Raw genomic sequence first — 16,877 nt, 5'->3', positions numbered from 1 at the left:
GGAGGTTCCCAGCCAGCCTGGATGCTGCTCTCTCACATTTAAAACCAGAGTGAAAATCATCCCCCTGTGGCAGAATTAACCACGAAAGCAGCTCCGGCTGAGCCGAGAGCAGCAGCGTTTCTGAGGCAGTGAGATGTGCAGGGCTTTTGGAGGGTGTTTATGGAAGATGAATTCTGCATTTACAACACCCTGGCCGGGTCCTTGCTTAGGAAGGTGCTGCTTCACCCATCAGGGAGCAGAACCACTTGGCACGACCTCGGCGCTTCGTCAAGGCGTTCGACGTGATTAGCACAAACAAGTGATAGATCATCAGCTGAAAAAAGAAGTGCTGGAAAATCAGGAAGGAAAAAAATATGTCTTGGTGCAGTGTGTTTTCAGGTGGGGAAGAGGCAATGAAAGGAGAGGGAGCTCCTGTGCACCTCCCAGCACCCACTGCTGCCTCCTGCACCTGCAGGAAGCCCCTGATTCGGGATCAGGGCTTACAGGGAAGGGAAGAGACCCTTCTGGGCTGTGTTTCCCTCCACTAGCACAAGGATGTTCCTCCCAACGAGCCCTGTGAGTATTTTGATCATGCTGCTTTTTAGTTCCCATGTTTATAGCCCTTGATCAGGTGGTGAAACCTTTCGGAGCCGGCAATGCCTGCCCCGGGTTTGATGGAGCTCTGCTCGCTCCCAGCTTTTAAAACCAGCCAGATTTGTCCTTCTATCAAGAGCTGCAGAAATCTTCAGCCCCAATTCTGCTGATGCTTATGCAATCTCAGTGCTGAAGGATGCCCACCACCCCTCACAGGGCGAGCTTGGACGGCCGGGGGTGTAAGTGGGAGCCAAGTCAAACCTGCTGCACGTGGAACCAGCCCTGCAACAGCCTGAACTTGCACAGGCAGCACATCCAGCGAGGAAAAGGGGTTGTTGCAGCCTTGGAGTCATAAAATCACTCTCGGCCTGCAGGGCTGATTTAATTGAAATGCACTGAGCTTTTCATACATTAAAAAAACCAACCGTCTCCCTGACACCCAGACAATTAATGCTTCAGGACTGAATTATAAAGCCACTTTTCCTCGACACAGCCAGCACTTTTCCTGTAAGACTCAGTCTTTCCCTGTGAAAGCAGAGGTTCTCTGCACATGCAGGGGTTGCTGGTGTGGGCTCTGCGACAGGCTCAGGATTGAAATGGGAAGTTTTTTAAACAAGGGGGCTCTTGGTGGCCCCACATTTGTCACTGCATTGTCCTCACCTGCCGTTTGATCGCTGGGGGCCAGCCCTGGGTGCACCCTCACATCCCACCAGCAAAGCAGCCAAAAGCCTGTCATGAGCAACGTGACTGATTCCACTTCAATATTTTATTTTGTGTTTGGTTTTTCTTTTTTTTTTTTTTTCCTAGTAGAAACTGTTAATTGAATTTGTCTGTCCATGAAAAACACGAGGCAGCTCACGCTGGGCAGCAGCTGAGAAGAGCCACGGTGCAAGGTCCCCTCACCAAGGTCCCTCCAACACCAACCCACCCCAGCACCCAGGGGTGATTTGGGGGCAGGACATGGTGTAATTCTGCCAGCACCCAACAGATCCCCTGCTAGTCCACCCTGGAACCCCACATACTCCACTAATGCAACACATCTCAGCCTCCAGCTCCAGCCAAGCCTTGCCCAGCCCGTGGGCAGAAATGGTGTTTGTTTGCTACAGCAACGCTGAGAAATGAATTGCTGCTTTAAATAGGGTCAGGACCGTTTCTCTTTTCCCCCCAAGAGCTATTTGAAACCAGGTGCTGCAGGAAGAAAGCCTGAAACAGCCCCTAATAACCACCCCTAAATCGTGTGCCTGAAGAACTCCAAGTGCCTGGAAGCAAAGTTTCTTTATCCTTCTCTCCCCCGGATTGGGCTGTGCAACTGTTGCTTCTGTGCTTTGTGGGAGTGAAATCAAATGTCAAATATTCTGCTTTGGAAGAAGTTGGCAACGACACATGAAAGGCTCATGGAGAGCTCGAAAAGGAGTGCGGAAAAATTGGAGCAAAGCACAGACAGGGCTGGGACAGGCGCCAGGGGAGCGGGGAAGGACTGTGCCTACAACCACAACTCCAGATTTTAGGATGAAGTGACTACTTTCCCTAATGCATTTCAGCAGAAAGCTGATCCTAGCTGCTGCTAGCACAGAAGGAGGATGGGCTCCACGCCGAGATGTTACATCTCTTTGTTGGGAAGCATCCACACATCTCGGTTTATTCAGCACAATCCCAGCCCTGCACCGAGCCCTGCGGCTCGTCGCTGGGCTGTGCCCAAAGCCATGGCCAGAAGGGCTCAGGACCTGCTCCCCACCACTACTGGGGAGCACATTTCTTACCTTAATTCCACAAAAAAAAAAAAAAATAAAACAAAAGCCAGCCCGTTTTTTGAAAGGCATGTTTTGACACAGGCATGTGTCCTGTTCCTTTCTCAGCACAGATTTAAAAGCACAGGCTCTGGACAATCCTCCCCCAGCACGTTCACGGGTAAGAACAGCTGCTCTCTCTGTCATTTTAACTGTGGCAGAATTTCGTTTTGTTCCAAATTTCAAGACTCCAGAAGACATTTTTTGCTGTATATTCTCAGTGTTTCTGAAAGGCACTTCCCACCATTTACAGCCTCAGCCCTCTGAAGCTGCTGGACCTTCCTCCTCCTCGTGGTGCTGACCCCTTTTCAATCATCAGCCTCCTTTATAGAGCTCTCAGGGTAAAATATATTCTCCCCTCCACTTTGCTGAACTATCACATTGCCAGGATGAGGGCACTGAGGTCACAGGAGCTGACAAAATCCATATGCAGAGGTATGCTGGGACTTCTGGACCCAAGGCACACACATCTCTACAAGGGCAAAAGGCAAATCCTACGGCAATTCCTGCAAGGAATGAGACACAACACACCCCAGATGCCAGAGGCTCCCCAAGGCAAGTGCTTTGCCAGAGCCGTGGCTGAAAATGGAATTAACGTCCCAGGAATATTCTATTATTTGCTAATTCTCTTCACATCTTTTTGTTTCACAATTAAGCAAATTAGTGCTTTGATGAATATTAAGGCGCTCTCGCCTCATAACAGATGAGTTGGAGGCATTCCCACTGGATTCTCCTCCAAATGAAAGCAGTTCCTCAACTGTTTGAGATACACACTGGGCTGTTTCCTCCCTGCCGAGAGCACGAGGAGCACGTGGCTCCTGCAGGAAATGGCCAGGCACTAACATTTTAATAAAATAATTCCATTGCAAAGTTTGCCTAGATCCTCGTTATTACCATCCAATCCCAGTCCAGGCTGGAATGGGATCCTAAATTTCAGGCTGTTCATGGCACTGTCTATCCCTGAGTTGGTACAACAAGCATACAATGCCTCCTTCAACCACAGGGATTCATTCACTCGAGTCTCTTAGCAGGGAGAGGATTTTGCACTTTTCTAAAAGCATTTATTCCCTGGCTATAAATTACTTTATAACCAAGTGAAGGATTTCCTGATTTTTTTTTTGTTTTCCTACAGTTTTGCTGGCTTTGGGAGGAGCTGGAAGCTCCCAGTGGAAGGTGAGCTGGTGGGACAGCTGCTCCCTCTCTACCTCCACCAGCACATCCCTGATCCCTTCACACTGACACCTCCCTGGAGCATCTCTCAGAGCAGCTGGGAGGGAGGGCAGGTATTTGTTTACCAGCAGATGTGGAAAGCTGGGAGTGACCAGAGGGTTAACTCACCACAGAACGATTTAACAGCATCCAGACACCTTCAGGTGCAACCCTGCCCCTCTCTCCACCACCCACAAGGCACCAGCTCCATTAATCTGAATTACACAGTCCTCAGTAACAGCCAATAAAATTCTCAGCAGAGCCAGTGAACCCAGAAATCTGCTTTAACAGTGGGGACTTCATGTGGTTTTGTGTCTCAGAGAAGAACAGAAGGTCCCAGATTATTTACATCGGGCTGGCTCCCCTAAGCAACAGACTCCCGTGGACTGTCAGCCATCAATTCCCATCCTAATCATTTTGGTTGTGCTTTTTCTGTCCAGGGTGGGCACCACCCTCGGGGCAGCAGCAGAACTGGCACAGTGAAGGATGGCACAGAGTGTTAATGGGGCTTGGTCCCCCCTCTGTGCAGCAGAATCACTCGCTACAGCCTCTTCAAATATACTGATAAATAAATAAATAAAATGAATAGATAAATAAAGCCATCATAAATTCACCTGTTTCAGGAGGAATTTGGTCATGGAAAGGGTGGTCAGGCATTGGAAGGAAGGGGCTGCCCAGGGAGGTGGTGGAGTCCCCATCCCTGGAGGTGTCCAAGAAACAACTGGACGTGACACTCAGTGCTCTGGGCTGGGTTTCAAGGTGGGGATCGGTTGGACTTGATAATCTGGGAGATCTTTTCCAACTTCAATGGTTCTGTGATAAAGGATGCTCAGACAAAGCCATGCAAACCCCCAGCCTGCCAGCCTGGCTGCACGAGTCTGGAATGCCTGTGGCTCAGGATTTAGGCAGGGCTGGCTCAGAGCCCCAAATCACCTCTGAGCAGCTCAGCTCAGTTCCCAGCCCTTCCAGCCAAGAGCAGGCAGGTACAACTCTCTCCCCTGAGCACTGACAACCATCTCTGGGCAGAGGCAGATAAATCTGAGCTCTGATGCTCCATCCACACCAACCCCGGCACCATGGGGCTGGACACCTCAGCTCCATGTGCTCCAACAACACATTCCTCATGGGAGGAAGCCACAACCAAAGAGATCTGGAAGCAGAGCCTCACCTGGCGCTCTGACATGACGTACAGGTACTTCTGGTCGATGGAGAAGGCCATGTCTCGAAGGACTGGGCTCCCGTCCTTGAAAACTGTCACCACTTCATACTGAATTCCACCATGGGGAGGACCATCTGCTCGGATCTGGAAGGAGCACAAACAGATTAGAGGTGACTTCACAGCAGCCAAATTCCGGTTTTATTTTGGGGGATGGAAGGGGGATGGAGAGGAGGAGGAGGAGGAGGAGGAGGAGGTAGGAAAAGGAATCTAATTCAAAATCTCAGCTCGCAACCTGGAGAGAGAGCGAAGAGCCAGCAGGCAGAGCGTGGGTGCAGGACTTAGAGCAAAGGTTCCTTCTCCACTGAAGTTGGTGGGAGTTTCCCAATCCATGGGAAATAGTGAGAAAGTTTTGTGGTTGCAAGGTGAGCACAGACACTGCCAGTGTGCTGTGACTGACCACAGGCACCCAGGAGTAACAAAGGCTGCAATAAACTTCTTTAGATTCTCTCTAAAATAAGCCTGAAAGAAAACCACAAGACTCTACAGGCAACAGCAAAGCCAAGATACTGCAGAGATGTTGTTTTTTTAATTCTCTAGACACCTACAGAATGACACTCAGACAATCTCCATCACCTCTTGGTGCCACAGAGGCCTAAAACCCCTGGTGCCTAAAAACTTGGAGAGGCTGCTGCCACTTTCATACTTGCAGGACTCAGTGAGATGAACCCAGCAGAGCCAGCACAGAACTCACAGAGCACCACATGGCCTGTTCAGCTTGACAGGCTCCAAGCATCCATCCATCCCTCCAAACCACAACTCCCTGCTCCTGCAGGAAAACCTGCCCAGGCTGTGACAAACCCCGTCCCTGCCAGCGGCGCCCGCCGCCGAGGAACGCGCCATCTCTTCCCAAAGTTAATAATTTATGGCCTCGGGGGCTGCTCGAGGGGAAAGGGAGGAGGATAAACAAACTATTTACATTGTCTTTCCCACCAGGATTTGCATATTTGGAGAGCCATTTGATTGCAACGCGGTGTCTGCAGAGCTCGGAGCTCTGGCAGCCGCCAGCTGAGAGCGGCCGGGCGAGCCAAGGGCTCGCAGCGACAGCGATGCCGGGAGAGGGGGGCCGGGAACACTCCCGCGGAGGAGAGGGAATACAGGGGGCTGATGGCCCTGGAAAAACCTCTTATCACAAAGATGCCATCTGCTCTCCAGCCTCATGCCGGGCTGCCTTGCTGCATCCCGTTTTTCTGCTCAGTTCCCGGCTGTGGCAGGGAGGAAAAGGCAGGGAGAACCTGGAGTGTGAACCTTCAGAAGGGGCAGGATGGAGCAGCAGAGAGGGTCTTTTTCCCCTCCTGGTTCGTGTTCCCAGGAGGTAGGACAGCAGGTTGTTAAGCATCTGAAGATTTATCTGAGAAATGTGCCACCCCAGCTGGAAATACAGGGATATCCTCACACTCAGAGAGGAGAGATGCTCCCCCTGCACCCTCCTCCAAATAAATCCTCTTCTTGGAAAGAGCCCTGGTGCTCCCTGCCTTGTGGAGACATGTTGGGTACACGAATGCATTTATTTTCTGGATTTCTCTCTTTTTTTCCTTACCTTTGGTGTTTTTAGTGCTATAAAAGGACATCAGGTGGGAATGTGAGTGGTCTGGTCAAACACCCACAGCCAGGCACAGGGAGCCTCTGGCAGGATTAAGCCACCAGCCCAAACCTGCCTCAAAAGCCCTGAATTTTCAGAAAAACAAAATCCCTCAGAAAGGCAGAAGGTCAAATCCTGCTTTAATTCCACCTGTGAGAATCAGGATCTTCCTGAAATCCTGAGAACCAGGGGCAGGTTCACACCAGTACGAGACCAGTATTGCAACCTGAGTCACCCACGGAGCCACCAGCCTGAACCACGGACACAGGGACAGGGCTGCAAAATCACGTGAGGAATAAACGGCAGGAACTCTGGGCTGTCAGGGATACACAGCCACTTCCATGTGAACACCTGATTAATGGCCAAACGGGAATGGAAGTGCCGGACATGAAGGATCAGCAGCCTTTGTGAAAAACAACTGTTTTTCAGAGTTCCCTCAGGGCACGGGCAGCTCGTTAAATTGAGCTCCTTTCTAGTAATGAGGTCAGACAGGGCTAATAAAGAGAGATACCACTGGACAAGCCTTGTGCAGGGCAATTCCAACTGGGAATTGTGGCTCTGGGCTGGAGGCAGCAGCACCACGTGACTGATGGCTCCCCCAGCCTGGACAAGTGCTTGGAGCTGTGCCTGGCACGGGTGTCCTGGGACACAGCTGGAGCCCTGCCCGGGGTGCTGGGTGCTGCCTGCACCCTCCTGCCCCTCCACAGGCAGGGGAGCAGCCCTGGGGTCTCTCGTGGAGGCTGCTGAGATATCTCAGAGCCCAGGGCGAGGGCAGGGCAGAGCCCGCTGCTCCCCTGCCCCGCACGCCGTGGTGGGTGTTAAACCCCCTGGGTGCCCTCCAGCCCCCTGCCCACAGCACCATGCTGAGAGGCACCCACCGACACCAGGATGCTCCACTGCATCTCTTCCTCAGGCTTTGGTTTCCATGACAACAAATGATGATGTCAGAGAAGAGCGATGATTCCTGCGAGGGGCGGAAGAAGAAAGGGATCATCCCCCCAGCAGGAAGCTGCTTGTTGACGTTTGGAGAGAGAAATAATTCCTCTGCCTAACGTCTGGGTGCCCTCCTGGGACCAAACAGCTCCTGACCCATCACTAGAACAGTGATGTGGTGCCAACCCTGCAAGTCTGGGCTCAACCCAAGCCCAGGTCCGGGCACAGCGATGCAGGAGAGGGACGGGGCTGGGCTGTGGTGGTCCTGATTCATGACATCCCCCTAAATCTACCTGCCTGTCTTCTCTCACAACACAGTGACGGGAACAGGAAGGGTTTAGGAGAGAGACAGAGGGAAGCAGAGAAGGTTGGAATGGGTGGGAGCACAGTGAAACAGGGAGCAGGCGGGTTGTGGGGAGCTGCACGTCAGTGAGATGGAAACCAGGATCAGAGATATGTCCAGACAGACAACGGAGACCAGGAGGACAAACCACAGGCTCCCACACTTGGCCATGAATTGGAGAAGCTGTTTGGGCCAGATACAGCACTTCCCTCCATCGCTCCTGATGGATGTTTAGAAAGCTGGCTTGAAAAGTGCCTAATGACATAACCTGCAAATCCAAACATCATCCCTGGCTCGGAGGACACCGGGCCAGGGGAAGGCCCCACGCGATGGAGCAGAATTGAAGGAGCTGCAGCCCTTCAAAGGCTCTGCTCAGACTGATCTCTCTAATACCCCCCCAATGCAGGCTGCAGGCATAAGCTCAGCATTATCTGCCCAGATTAGTGAAACACCACATTGTGTCACGTATATGTTGCTGTGAAGCTCCCGTGTAGGAGCCACTCAAGGATCTAATATGACATGAAGCTCCAACACACCTCTTGTACTAAAGTTTCCCTTAGGTATTTTGCCCAGCCAATGCCAGAGGTAAAATATATCTGCATTCCTTTCCAGATTCTCCCAGCAGGCTCCCATTAGAAGACATCGGATCTCTTTGTAGGAACTTTCCATGATTAAATTACCTGTCTGTTTTCATTACCAGTGTTTCCACGAGGCTGACTCATGATGAAAAGCCTGATGTCAGAAAAACAGCTGAATAAGCCCATGCATGAAGGGACTGATTCCCCATCCTGGATCCCACACCAAGGCCACCCATTAACTCCTCAAGAGCTGCAGCTTCTCCCCATGTACACGGGTGCCTGGTGGGTCCCAAAGCACTTTGGATTCCCAGGGTCAGGAGCACAACATGCTGGCTGAACTTGCTGATTTTTTGTTTGTAATGGCAACAAAGGGAAAAGCCCAGACAGCCCCGGAGCCTTAGGACTGCTCCTTTCATGTCAGGCTTTCTAACCCTTCAGGGTGAGGAAATACTATCCAGTAACGTGGCATTTGTGTAAAATGGATGTTTTGAGAACTGTATCCGCTCTGGGAATGTGCACTGGAGCGTCACTGCCTGAGAAAAAAACCCGAAAACAAGGAGCAACCTTTGCTGCCAAGGTGCATGTTTGCAGAATTGCCACTTTCTTTGACATTTACACCTGCACATCTCAGCTATTGGGCAGTTCCCACAAAGCTCTAGGATGGATTTCCTCCTCCAGGACTGGAAATTTAGCAGGAAGACTGTTCCTGGCAGCAGGTTTCTGAATCAGGCTGGAGCACAGTTTAGTTTAAACAGCCTTTCCCTACCTCTTTCTGTCTGTGGTTTCGTGGAGTCTTTCCTACCTAGACCTGGCCATAAAGAAAGCTTCCACAAGCAGGAGACTCAGCAATGCCAGAGCTCCCAAAGACAGGACAAGACAAACAAAAACCAGCCCAGATTTCCTCTGTGCCTCATCCAAATAATCTTTGCAAAAAGGATTTACTTTTGCTAATCCAGTTTAATATGAACTAGGCTGTTCTACATTCACACCAGACCAAAAAGGAGGCGAGATGCACATCTCAGGATCATTTTACAGGGCTACCAATGCTGGCTGCTGATGCTTCTACATCCTCTGACACCCACAGCAACCTCCAGGAGAGGAGAACCCAGAATACAAATTGCAAATCATCACACAGAAAGTTTCCAACAGCCCTTCAGACCTTCTATGAAATTATCCTGGGAGTAAAGCGCTCCCTCGGAGCACTGTTAACATCCAGATTGGACCCATTTCCAGCTGTTAATAAACCCTAGGAAGCCAAGGGGTTTGCTGAGGATTGCACACCCAGCCCACAGATGTGCAGGAGCCTTGATAGGATCCCTCACCACGTCTCCAGCCACGGGAGGAAAAGCCCAGCCCTGAAGAACTTCCCGTGCATGCACCTTGCACAGGCAGGAACCCCAGGGGTGTGACTCGGCTCCCTGCTCTCCATGTGGGAATTCTCCCCCTTGAAACTAAAGTGAAATAGTGATGCCATTAGGTATCTTCCCTTTAAATCATAGATGTGTCTGGGAGGAAGTTAATGACAAACCTTACATGCACATTCAATTCAGATCAGCATATCCAATTAACTCCACTACCTGGAGGCTCCCTCATATCCCAGTCTCTCTCTCCTGTCACAATTTCTTTATGCATTTCTCCCAAATTAGGATAGAATATGTCTGTCATAGTGGGCATCACCTTTATCTTTACCCCAAAGATATCCCAGGGAAGCCTCAATAGATGGGTTCACTCCAGGAAGTCACGACTCTGTCGGGCTCAGTGGCTCGGAGCAAAACAGCTCCTCAAAAACCAAATTATATGGTCTCCGAGGGAGGAGAAAATCCATTCTTTCCCGAATTACGCTGTCTAACTAAACATTAAATACACTCACTAATCCCTGCTGGGGTTACCCTTCCAAAACCCAGGGGAGGGAATTCGGTTTGGTGAAGAGCTTGGTGCCCTGCTCGGGCACAGGCTGTGCAGCAGCTGAGGAGGTTTCCCTCCAGCGAGGGCCACACAGGTGACACTGCCCTGCAAGTGCTGGTGTCATTGTCCCTCTGCCTGGGGAACCTCAAAGACCCAGGAAAGCCCCATCCAAGCTGTGCAGCCCCACCTCTCCCTCCCGTGCTGGGCACGATGCACACAAAGCACCGAGGCACAGCCACGGCCGCCTGCTCTGCTCGTGTTTTCCGAGTCCTAAACCCCTTCCTTGGGGAGCTTCTCCTCCTCCATCCCCTCCCTGAACTTAAGGAAAATTCCAGGTGCAAGGAGACAAACCTCCTCTGTCCCTGTCTCGCTTGGATCCCGCCTTTCCCGACAGATTAAATTGCTGGTGCCCTCCACTCACACAATCCCTCGTTCCCAGGATCTGCAGACCCTCCTGCCTGTGCAGCTGGATACCTGAGGTTATTCCTTCAAAAGGGGGATGGGGCAGGGGGAAGCAGGTGCTGGGAGGTAAGTCCAGGCAGTGGAAGGTAACGTGGGTTGGCATCTGTACAGCCCCACACAGTGCAGGGGGGGCTCCAGCCCGAGTTTGTTCTGAGCAGGCTTCATGACCCGAATTATTTATAGATCTGAGCTCCCTGTGAATTCAATACTCATGTCAGAAATGTCTCTGTGTATCTATTTCACACCCACATGTGTTTCCCATCTTTTGCTGTTTGGGAAATGTTAGCTCCGTGTTCAAAGCCACAACCTGGGAATGTGCAGCTCCCCAGAGGAGCCACGAGGCAGAGGAACTGCTGAGCTAATTGGGGAAGAGCACAGAGGAACCCCCCAGGCTCACAGCAGCTCCCCAGGGAGAGGGGCTGTGTCTGCAGCACCAGCACCCACATCCACTGCTGAGCAGAAAAACGGGGATGCAGCAAACAAACAAACACAAATTAACTCTCACTTCCAGCATCTCCAGTGCTAAAGGTGGGAATTGTTCCTCCAAGGAACGTTTCCTGCCTTGCCCTGAGTGACAAGAGGCTTCAGCCTGCCCAGAACCAGCACTCTGAGTAAAACCAAGACCTTAACACTCCCAGTGTTACCATTACAGAGTTTGTTCCCACCTACAGACAAAGTCAGAGAAGGTTTAAAACACAAAACAAATTAAGTCCTACCATTCCTTCAGCACTAAAGATCAAGTCACACCCAACAGATTATTTAACAAATAATCTGTGGCTGCCTCACCCCTGGAAGTGTCCAAGGCCAGGTTGGATGGGGCTTGGAGCAACCTGGGCTAGGAAGGTGTCCCTGCCCATGGCAGGGGGTGGAACAAGATGAGCTTTAAGGTCCCTTCCAACCCAAACCATTCTCTGACTCCATGACCTGTTTCAGCAGCCCCACTGGTCCCTGGCTAATGGAAACCAGTTGCCAGAGCAAGGTTCAAGGTGCCCCTTTGGGGTGCACGGGGGAGGTTGGGCACTTGGATGTGCCAGAGGGAGAAGAGCTTCCACGAACACAGTCCTTCCCATTCCCAGGCAGAAAGAGGAGCTTGGGAGAGGAATCCCTTGCTGCCTCTTTGAAAGCTTTTGGGGGTGAAAGAATCCACTTGCTGGGTTGAAGCAGCAGCTCAGACATCCTAACAGGTACCAGACCTTAGGAGAAGATTGCCACTGAAGCTGTTCTCTCTCTTTGTCTCTCTCTCTCTCCAAGCCTTTACTTCCTTCTTCCATCCTTCTTCTCCCCTCCACCCTTCTGCAGAGCTGATCCTCCACGATAAAGCAGAGAGGATGGTACAGAGGCCCCATGCAGAGACTAATCAGCAGCCCCCATGTCTTTAATTTATTACTGCATGAGAGGCTCGTTTAGAACAAAGCTGCCAGTTCGGAAGATCATTCCTTTAAAAGACTTTTTATTTGAAAAGCTGTCAGCTCACACCTTGTCACAGCCCTACTTGCAGCAGCAGAACTTTAATAACATGCCACCTCATGCAAATGAGCTGCTAATTAATTAAGTAGTATTCTTCCGGGGATGGATTCATTAGAATCAAATTTGGGTAGGCTGGCTGGTGAGGTCGTATTGCTTTGGATGGTGCTTTAAATCAGCAGCATTGTCTTTTCCTTGAGGCCCAGCACTCTTTTCCATTAAGAGGGAAGCTCTTTCCCATTGCTGGGCCCTGGGGAAGGCTCTGCTCACCCCAGTGCAAAGCCAGGCTGGAACCCAGCTAAAACCAGCCCTAGTGTAGCTAAAACCAGCAGTGAAATGGGGGAAAAAAAGAAAAAAAAAAAGACAGTGAGGCGCCCAAAAGATTGTCTTCTACACTCTTGATGAATGCCAGTGCAGAAGAGGGCTCAGTTCAAAAGCAGGAGGTAGAGACTATTAACTCTGGGGACTCCAGGGATCAGGCTGCCTGGCAGGGAATGCTGAGAAGGAGCAGGGCCCCTTTTTTCGGAGCACTTGTTGCAGGGAGACAATTGCTGGGGGCTCAGGGCCATCAGCCTTGCACCTTCCACCAGCATCAAAGCAGAACCCATTAAAGGTGGAAACACTTGGAGTAAATCTGTGGATTTGCTCCCCGGAAGGAGGAGAGCTCAGGGCACATCTACAGCTGGCACAAAACCTGCTCACTTCTAATCTGTCCCCTAATGAAGAGCCACAGCGTGCAGTGACTTCCTTCTCCTTTTGTTCAGCAATAAGCCCCTTCTTCCCTTTACATTCCCGTGTTATTTTTAAAGAGGTGGCTCAGTGCTTCTCTGGGAAATGGGAATCATTGTTAACAGCACTTCTCTGCTTGCAGGCTTTGCATTGTGGCACCGAGCAAGGCAGTCATCAAAGGGACAGAGTTTGGCCTCCCAGAGAAACGAGGGAGGTGGTGCTGGATCCCACTGACCCCTCTGCAAGCTGCTCCTCCAGCCTCTGCCATTCCTCCCTTGACTCACCCCTGCTCCTCCTGCTTTGTGCAGCTTCAATCCAGCTCCTTCCCTTACAGCTGGGGAGTAAATGAAAGCACAGGTGAGGGAAGAGTGGGACAACTCCGGGAACAGGCAGAGAGGAGTTTTTTTATTCCTAAAGCATCCTCTTCTACACAGCACCAGCAGTCTTTAGAAGGGTTACCTGGGTGCCACGGGAGCTGTGGGTGTGCAGAGAACAGGCTAAATCCAGGCTGCCCCTCTGGGTGCTACAAATCCTGGGTCATTCCCTGCCTTTTTCCACTCTTTGCCCTTTTTCTCCCCTTTGCCCTGGCCCAAAGCTGGGCTCAGTGTTGGCAGGCACCCAGAGGGACTCGTAAGTGAGGACAGAAGAGGCACAGCTCACTGTCTTCTGCCTGAAGGACACAATTAGTGATGGAGGGAGGTGGGAGCAGCATTTTGGGGAGTGAGCAACTGCCAAAGTGAAGGCAAACAGGGCTGAGAGCAAAGCCTGAGTCATCTGAGATGGACAGAAAAGATGAGAGGAAGCACAGAGCTGGTATTATTTAGGGCGAGGGAGGTACTGGGTATCTGCTTGTCACACACCATTTACAGCTCTTCCCAGAGTCCCCAAAATAGCACTGTATCTGTGTTATCTATCCACACCTCACCTGTGCCCTTCCAGCTGAATAATCCTCCACAGCTCGGTGTCAAGCTGTCTCCCTCCGAACATCCTCCTCCAGCAGTGCATTTCACAGCTGAAGGGATTGGTCTTGCTTAGTTTGGGTTGTTGACCTTGAGTAGCCATGTAAAATGGAATAAAAAGCCACTTAGACAAGACTGTCTAATGTGGAGTTTGCTCCAAACGAGCTGCAGCGAGTCGTGATTCTCCCCAAGGAGGGAGAAACTAAGCGACTGTCAAAAATTGCCACACAAAAACCCCTCTTCCTCCGAAGTCACAGCTTCCAGCCGATCAGGTGGAAACCAGAAAGTTCCTCGGGAAATATTATTCTCTTTTTTCCTTTTCAAAAAACATCATGTAAGTAATGTGTTTCAAATGACTCCGATTTCCTGCCCGACGCCTCCCGGGAGCGCTGGAACACGAGCCAAGCCCGCGAGCCGCCCGAGGCCAAAACCCAGAAGGAAATAAAAGAACCTACATTTTATTATCTTTGGGAGGGTTTACAAACTCGTGGGTAAATCCTGCCTGGTGCTTTAGGTCAGACAGGAGCCATCAGGTGAACAGGGAGGCCGTGCATGTTTTTGGTTTCGCTGGTGCGACGCGGAACCAGTCGTGTGTTACTGATCGGATCTAACCTTGTCCGGGCAGAGGATGTGAGGAAATTACAGAGCACCCAGCTCAGCTTAAATCCCGGGAAACAAGGCTCTCCCACATCGCCTGCTGCTCCTCTGGCTGTGGGGAGCATCACACCCCCCAGGTCACGCCTGCTGCGGGCAGGGAACGGGGATTTTCTGGTTAAGAGACGGGCCAGAGCCACACAAAGCTCTGAGCAGCCGGGTCCTGAGCACGCTGCCCGCGCAGAGGCTGAGTTTTACTCCAGCAACAGCCTTGCAGAGAGGTCGTGTGAGGACGGGCAGAGCCCCAGCCAAACTGGCACTGCCCCACGGCTCCCGGAGCGCGGCTGTGCCGGCACTCCCGGCTCTCCATTTCCCTGGCAGCTTGGCTCCGTGGTGGGGAACCACCCACCCGGGACACACTCTGGGTTTGGGGCTTTTCCATCTCTGGGCACGCGGGAGCTGAACCAAGTGTGGGCTCATCCTTGTGGAAGACAAGGCACAGGACCAAAAATGCCCGAGGAGCAGCCGGGGCTGGCGCCCTGCTCAAGGGCATCTGCTTGTACAGAGCCCTGTGCTGGAAGCATTAAAGCCTCCTGAGAGGATTCATACGAGTATAAATCCGTGGAAGCCGAATCTCTCTCCTTACACTTTGCTATCTGCTCATTCATGCTCTGAGCTCCCAGTCCCCAGCAGAGGCTTTTGAGGTAGCTCACGTTCCCAGCGCGTGAGGAACGCTCCTCCCGCCCCTGTGAGCTGCTTCCCAAATGCTATTCCGGGGCAGATCAAGGATAAAAATAAAAATAAAAAGCAAAATCTCTTCCATCTCCGCACCGTAACTCCCTAAGCCTTCGGCACATGCCCTTTCCAGCATCTCAGAATTAATCAGCAGATAAGCAGATGAACTGGCTCTGAATAATCTGTATATGCAACACATGTAACACTGCTCAGCACTGCCTTGAGAGCAGCAGGGAGATTGCTGGGCTCAGCACACATCTCTGTCCCTGTCCGTCTGTCCTTGGCCATCCTTGTCTCGAGAGCATCGGTGCAGCTTCTGGGCACCCACCACAGGGCTGGGACAGCACCCACCACCCTGCTCTGCATCAGGCCAGGGAGGAAGGAGAGGCAGCTGATGGATGGATCAGCATCCTGGGCCTCAAATATCCAAATTCTGAGTTCCAGTTCAAATCCAGCTGGGGCGGGAGGGGAATCTGCCATCTGTAACTCTGAGGCAAACACCACTCAGGAGCTGGGTTTAACCCTTGGGAACTGTGCAGTTCCAAGCTGAGCTTTAGCTCATCCCTGCAGAGCAGCCACGAGCTGCAGTGCCAGCCCCATCCTGGCAGCATCACCCAGGGACCAGCTGACACGGAGCTCTGTGCTTCCCTTTTCACCTCATCCACAGTGAAAAACATCACAAAAAGGTGAGTGGACGTGCCCAAGGCTTTGCTGCTCGACACACACAGTGTCCTTGGTGGCATGTCACCAAGGTGGGGCCACTTAGCTGATGCCACTGCTCCTCCTTGGAGGCCACAGGTGCCACTGGTATGTGAACACAAGGGCAGCTACAGCACTGTGGTGAAAACACAGAATGACCCAGGCAAAGCACACCAGCAACATTAGACACCCCCAAAGTGGGAGGAGGGAGGGGAAAAGGGACCACAGATAAAGGACTGGGACTGAAGATGTTTCTGGAGCAGAACATCTGAGAGACTGAACATCCTGGTCCAGCGGGACCCAACCAGCCTGTGCCTCCTTTCGTGCTGAAAGGTTTTACTTGTAGTTTTCTCCTCTGCACGAGGAGGTGGAGCAGGTCTGCCCCAGAGCTGTCAAACACCTCATGAGAAGGATGGAGGCAGCTCTTCCCCCAGGCCCCTGCTTTTGTTCCCCCAGCAGCCAGCCCAGCTAATCCCTTCTCGTGCCCATGGCCCAAAACCAGCATCATGAGATAGGTCCAGGCTGGGGTCCACGGGTGGGAGAGACAAAGCTGCACCACATTAGAGCCTTCCCTTCCATAATTGACCTGTAGATAAACACATGGCTTCCTCCTTAATCCCCTGCAGCCTCAGGAACATCAGCCGCGCTAAATTTTTCATGTAATTAAGAGAAAAACCCTAATCCAGTGTAATTAGCTCCCTGATTGCCAACGTCAGGCAGAAAAGCAGTGTTTGAACAGCAATTCAGGTCTAGCTGGTTAGGCAAATACTGTGTGTGTGGTGCAGTAATTTAACACTGGAACAACTCCCCCTCTGCTGTCCTCACAGGCTCGCTTCCCTAAACAGCACTAAGTGGTTTCATGATTGCAAGAGGCCTCACATCCCTGAAAATGCTGTTCCACCAAGCTCCAGTTACATCCCTGAAGGGCTGAGCATGAAACAAGTCAACCAGTTCACCAAGAACCACATCATGCTGGTTTTGGGAGTGGTACCCCCACCCCATCTGCATCCTTCAGTGACTGCACCAAGAGAAGGACACCACCAGCCCTGACTGCCTAAATTCTGCACCTGAGAGTCACAACTAAGACCCTGTGAGTGATGCTCAGCACC

At 51.6% G+C, this 16,877-nt stretch overlaps 1 protein-coding gene across 1 annotated transcript in view; it reads right to left on the bottom strand.

The window, feature by feature from the left end:
• Positions 1-16,877, bottom strand: part of PLXNA2 (plexin A2) — a 145,545-nt gene that overhangs the window by 92,723 nt on the left and 35,945 nt on the right. Inside the window, 1 exon segment of the mRNA XM_017821409.1 lies at positions 4,738-4,872. Within this exon segment, the coding sequence (XP_017676898.1) occupies positions 4,738-4,872 (135 nt within the window).

This window comes from Lepidothrix coronata, unplaced genomic scaffold (assembly GCF_001604755.1).
Source record: "Lepidothrix coronata isolate B3197 unplaced genomic scaffold, Lepidothrix_coronata-1.0 Scaffold90, whole genome shotgun sequence".
Lineage (NCBI taxonomy): Eukaryota > Metazoa > Chordata > Aves > Passeriformes > Pipridae > Lepidothrix > Lepidothrix coronata.
Note: the sequence above shows the minus strand (reverse complement) of the source record. Positions and strands in the feature narration are given on the sequence as shown.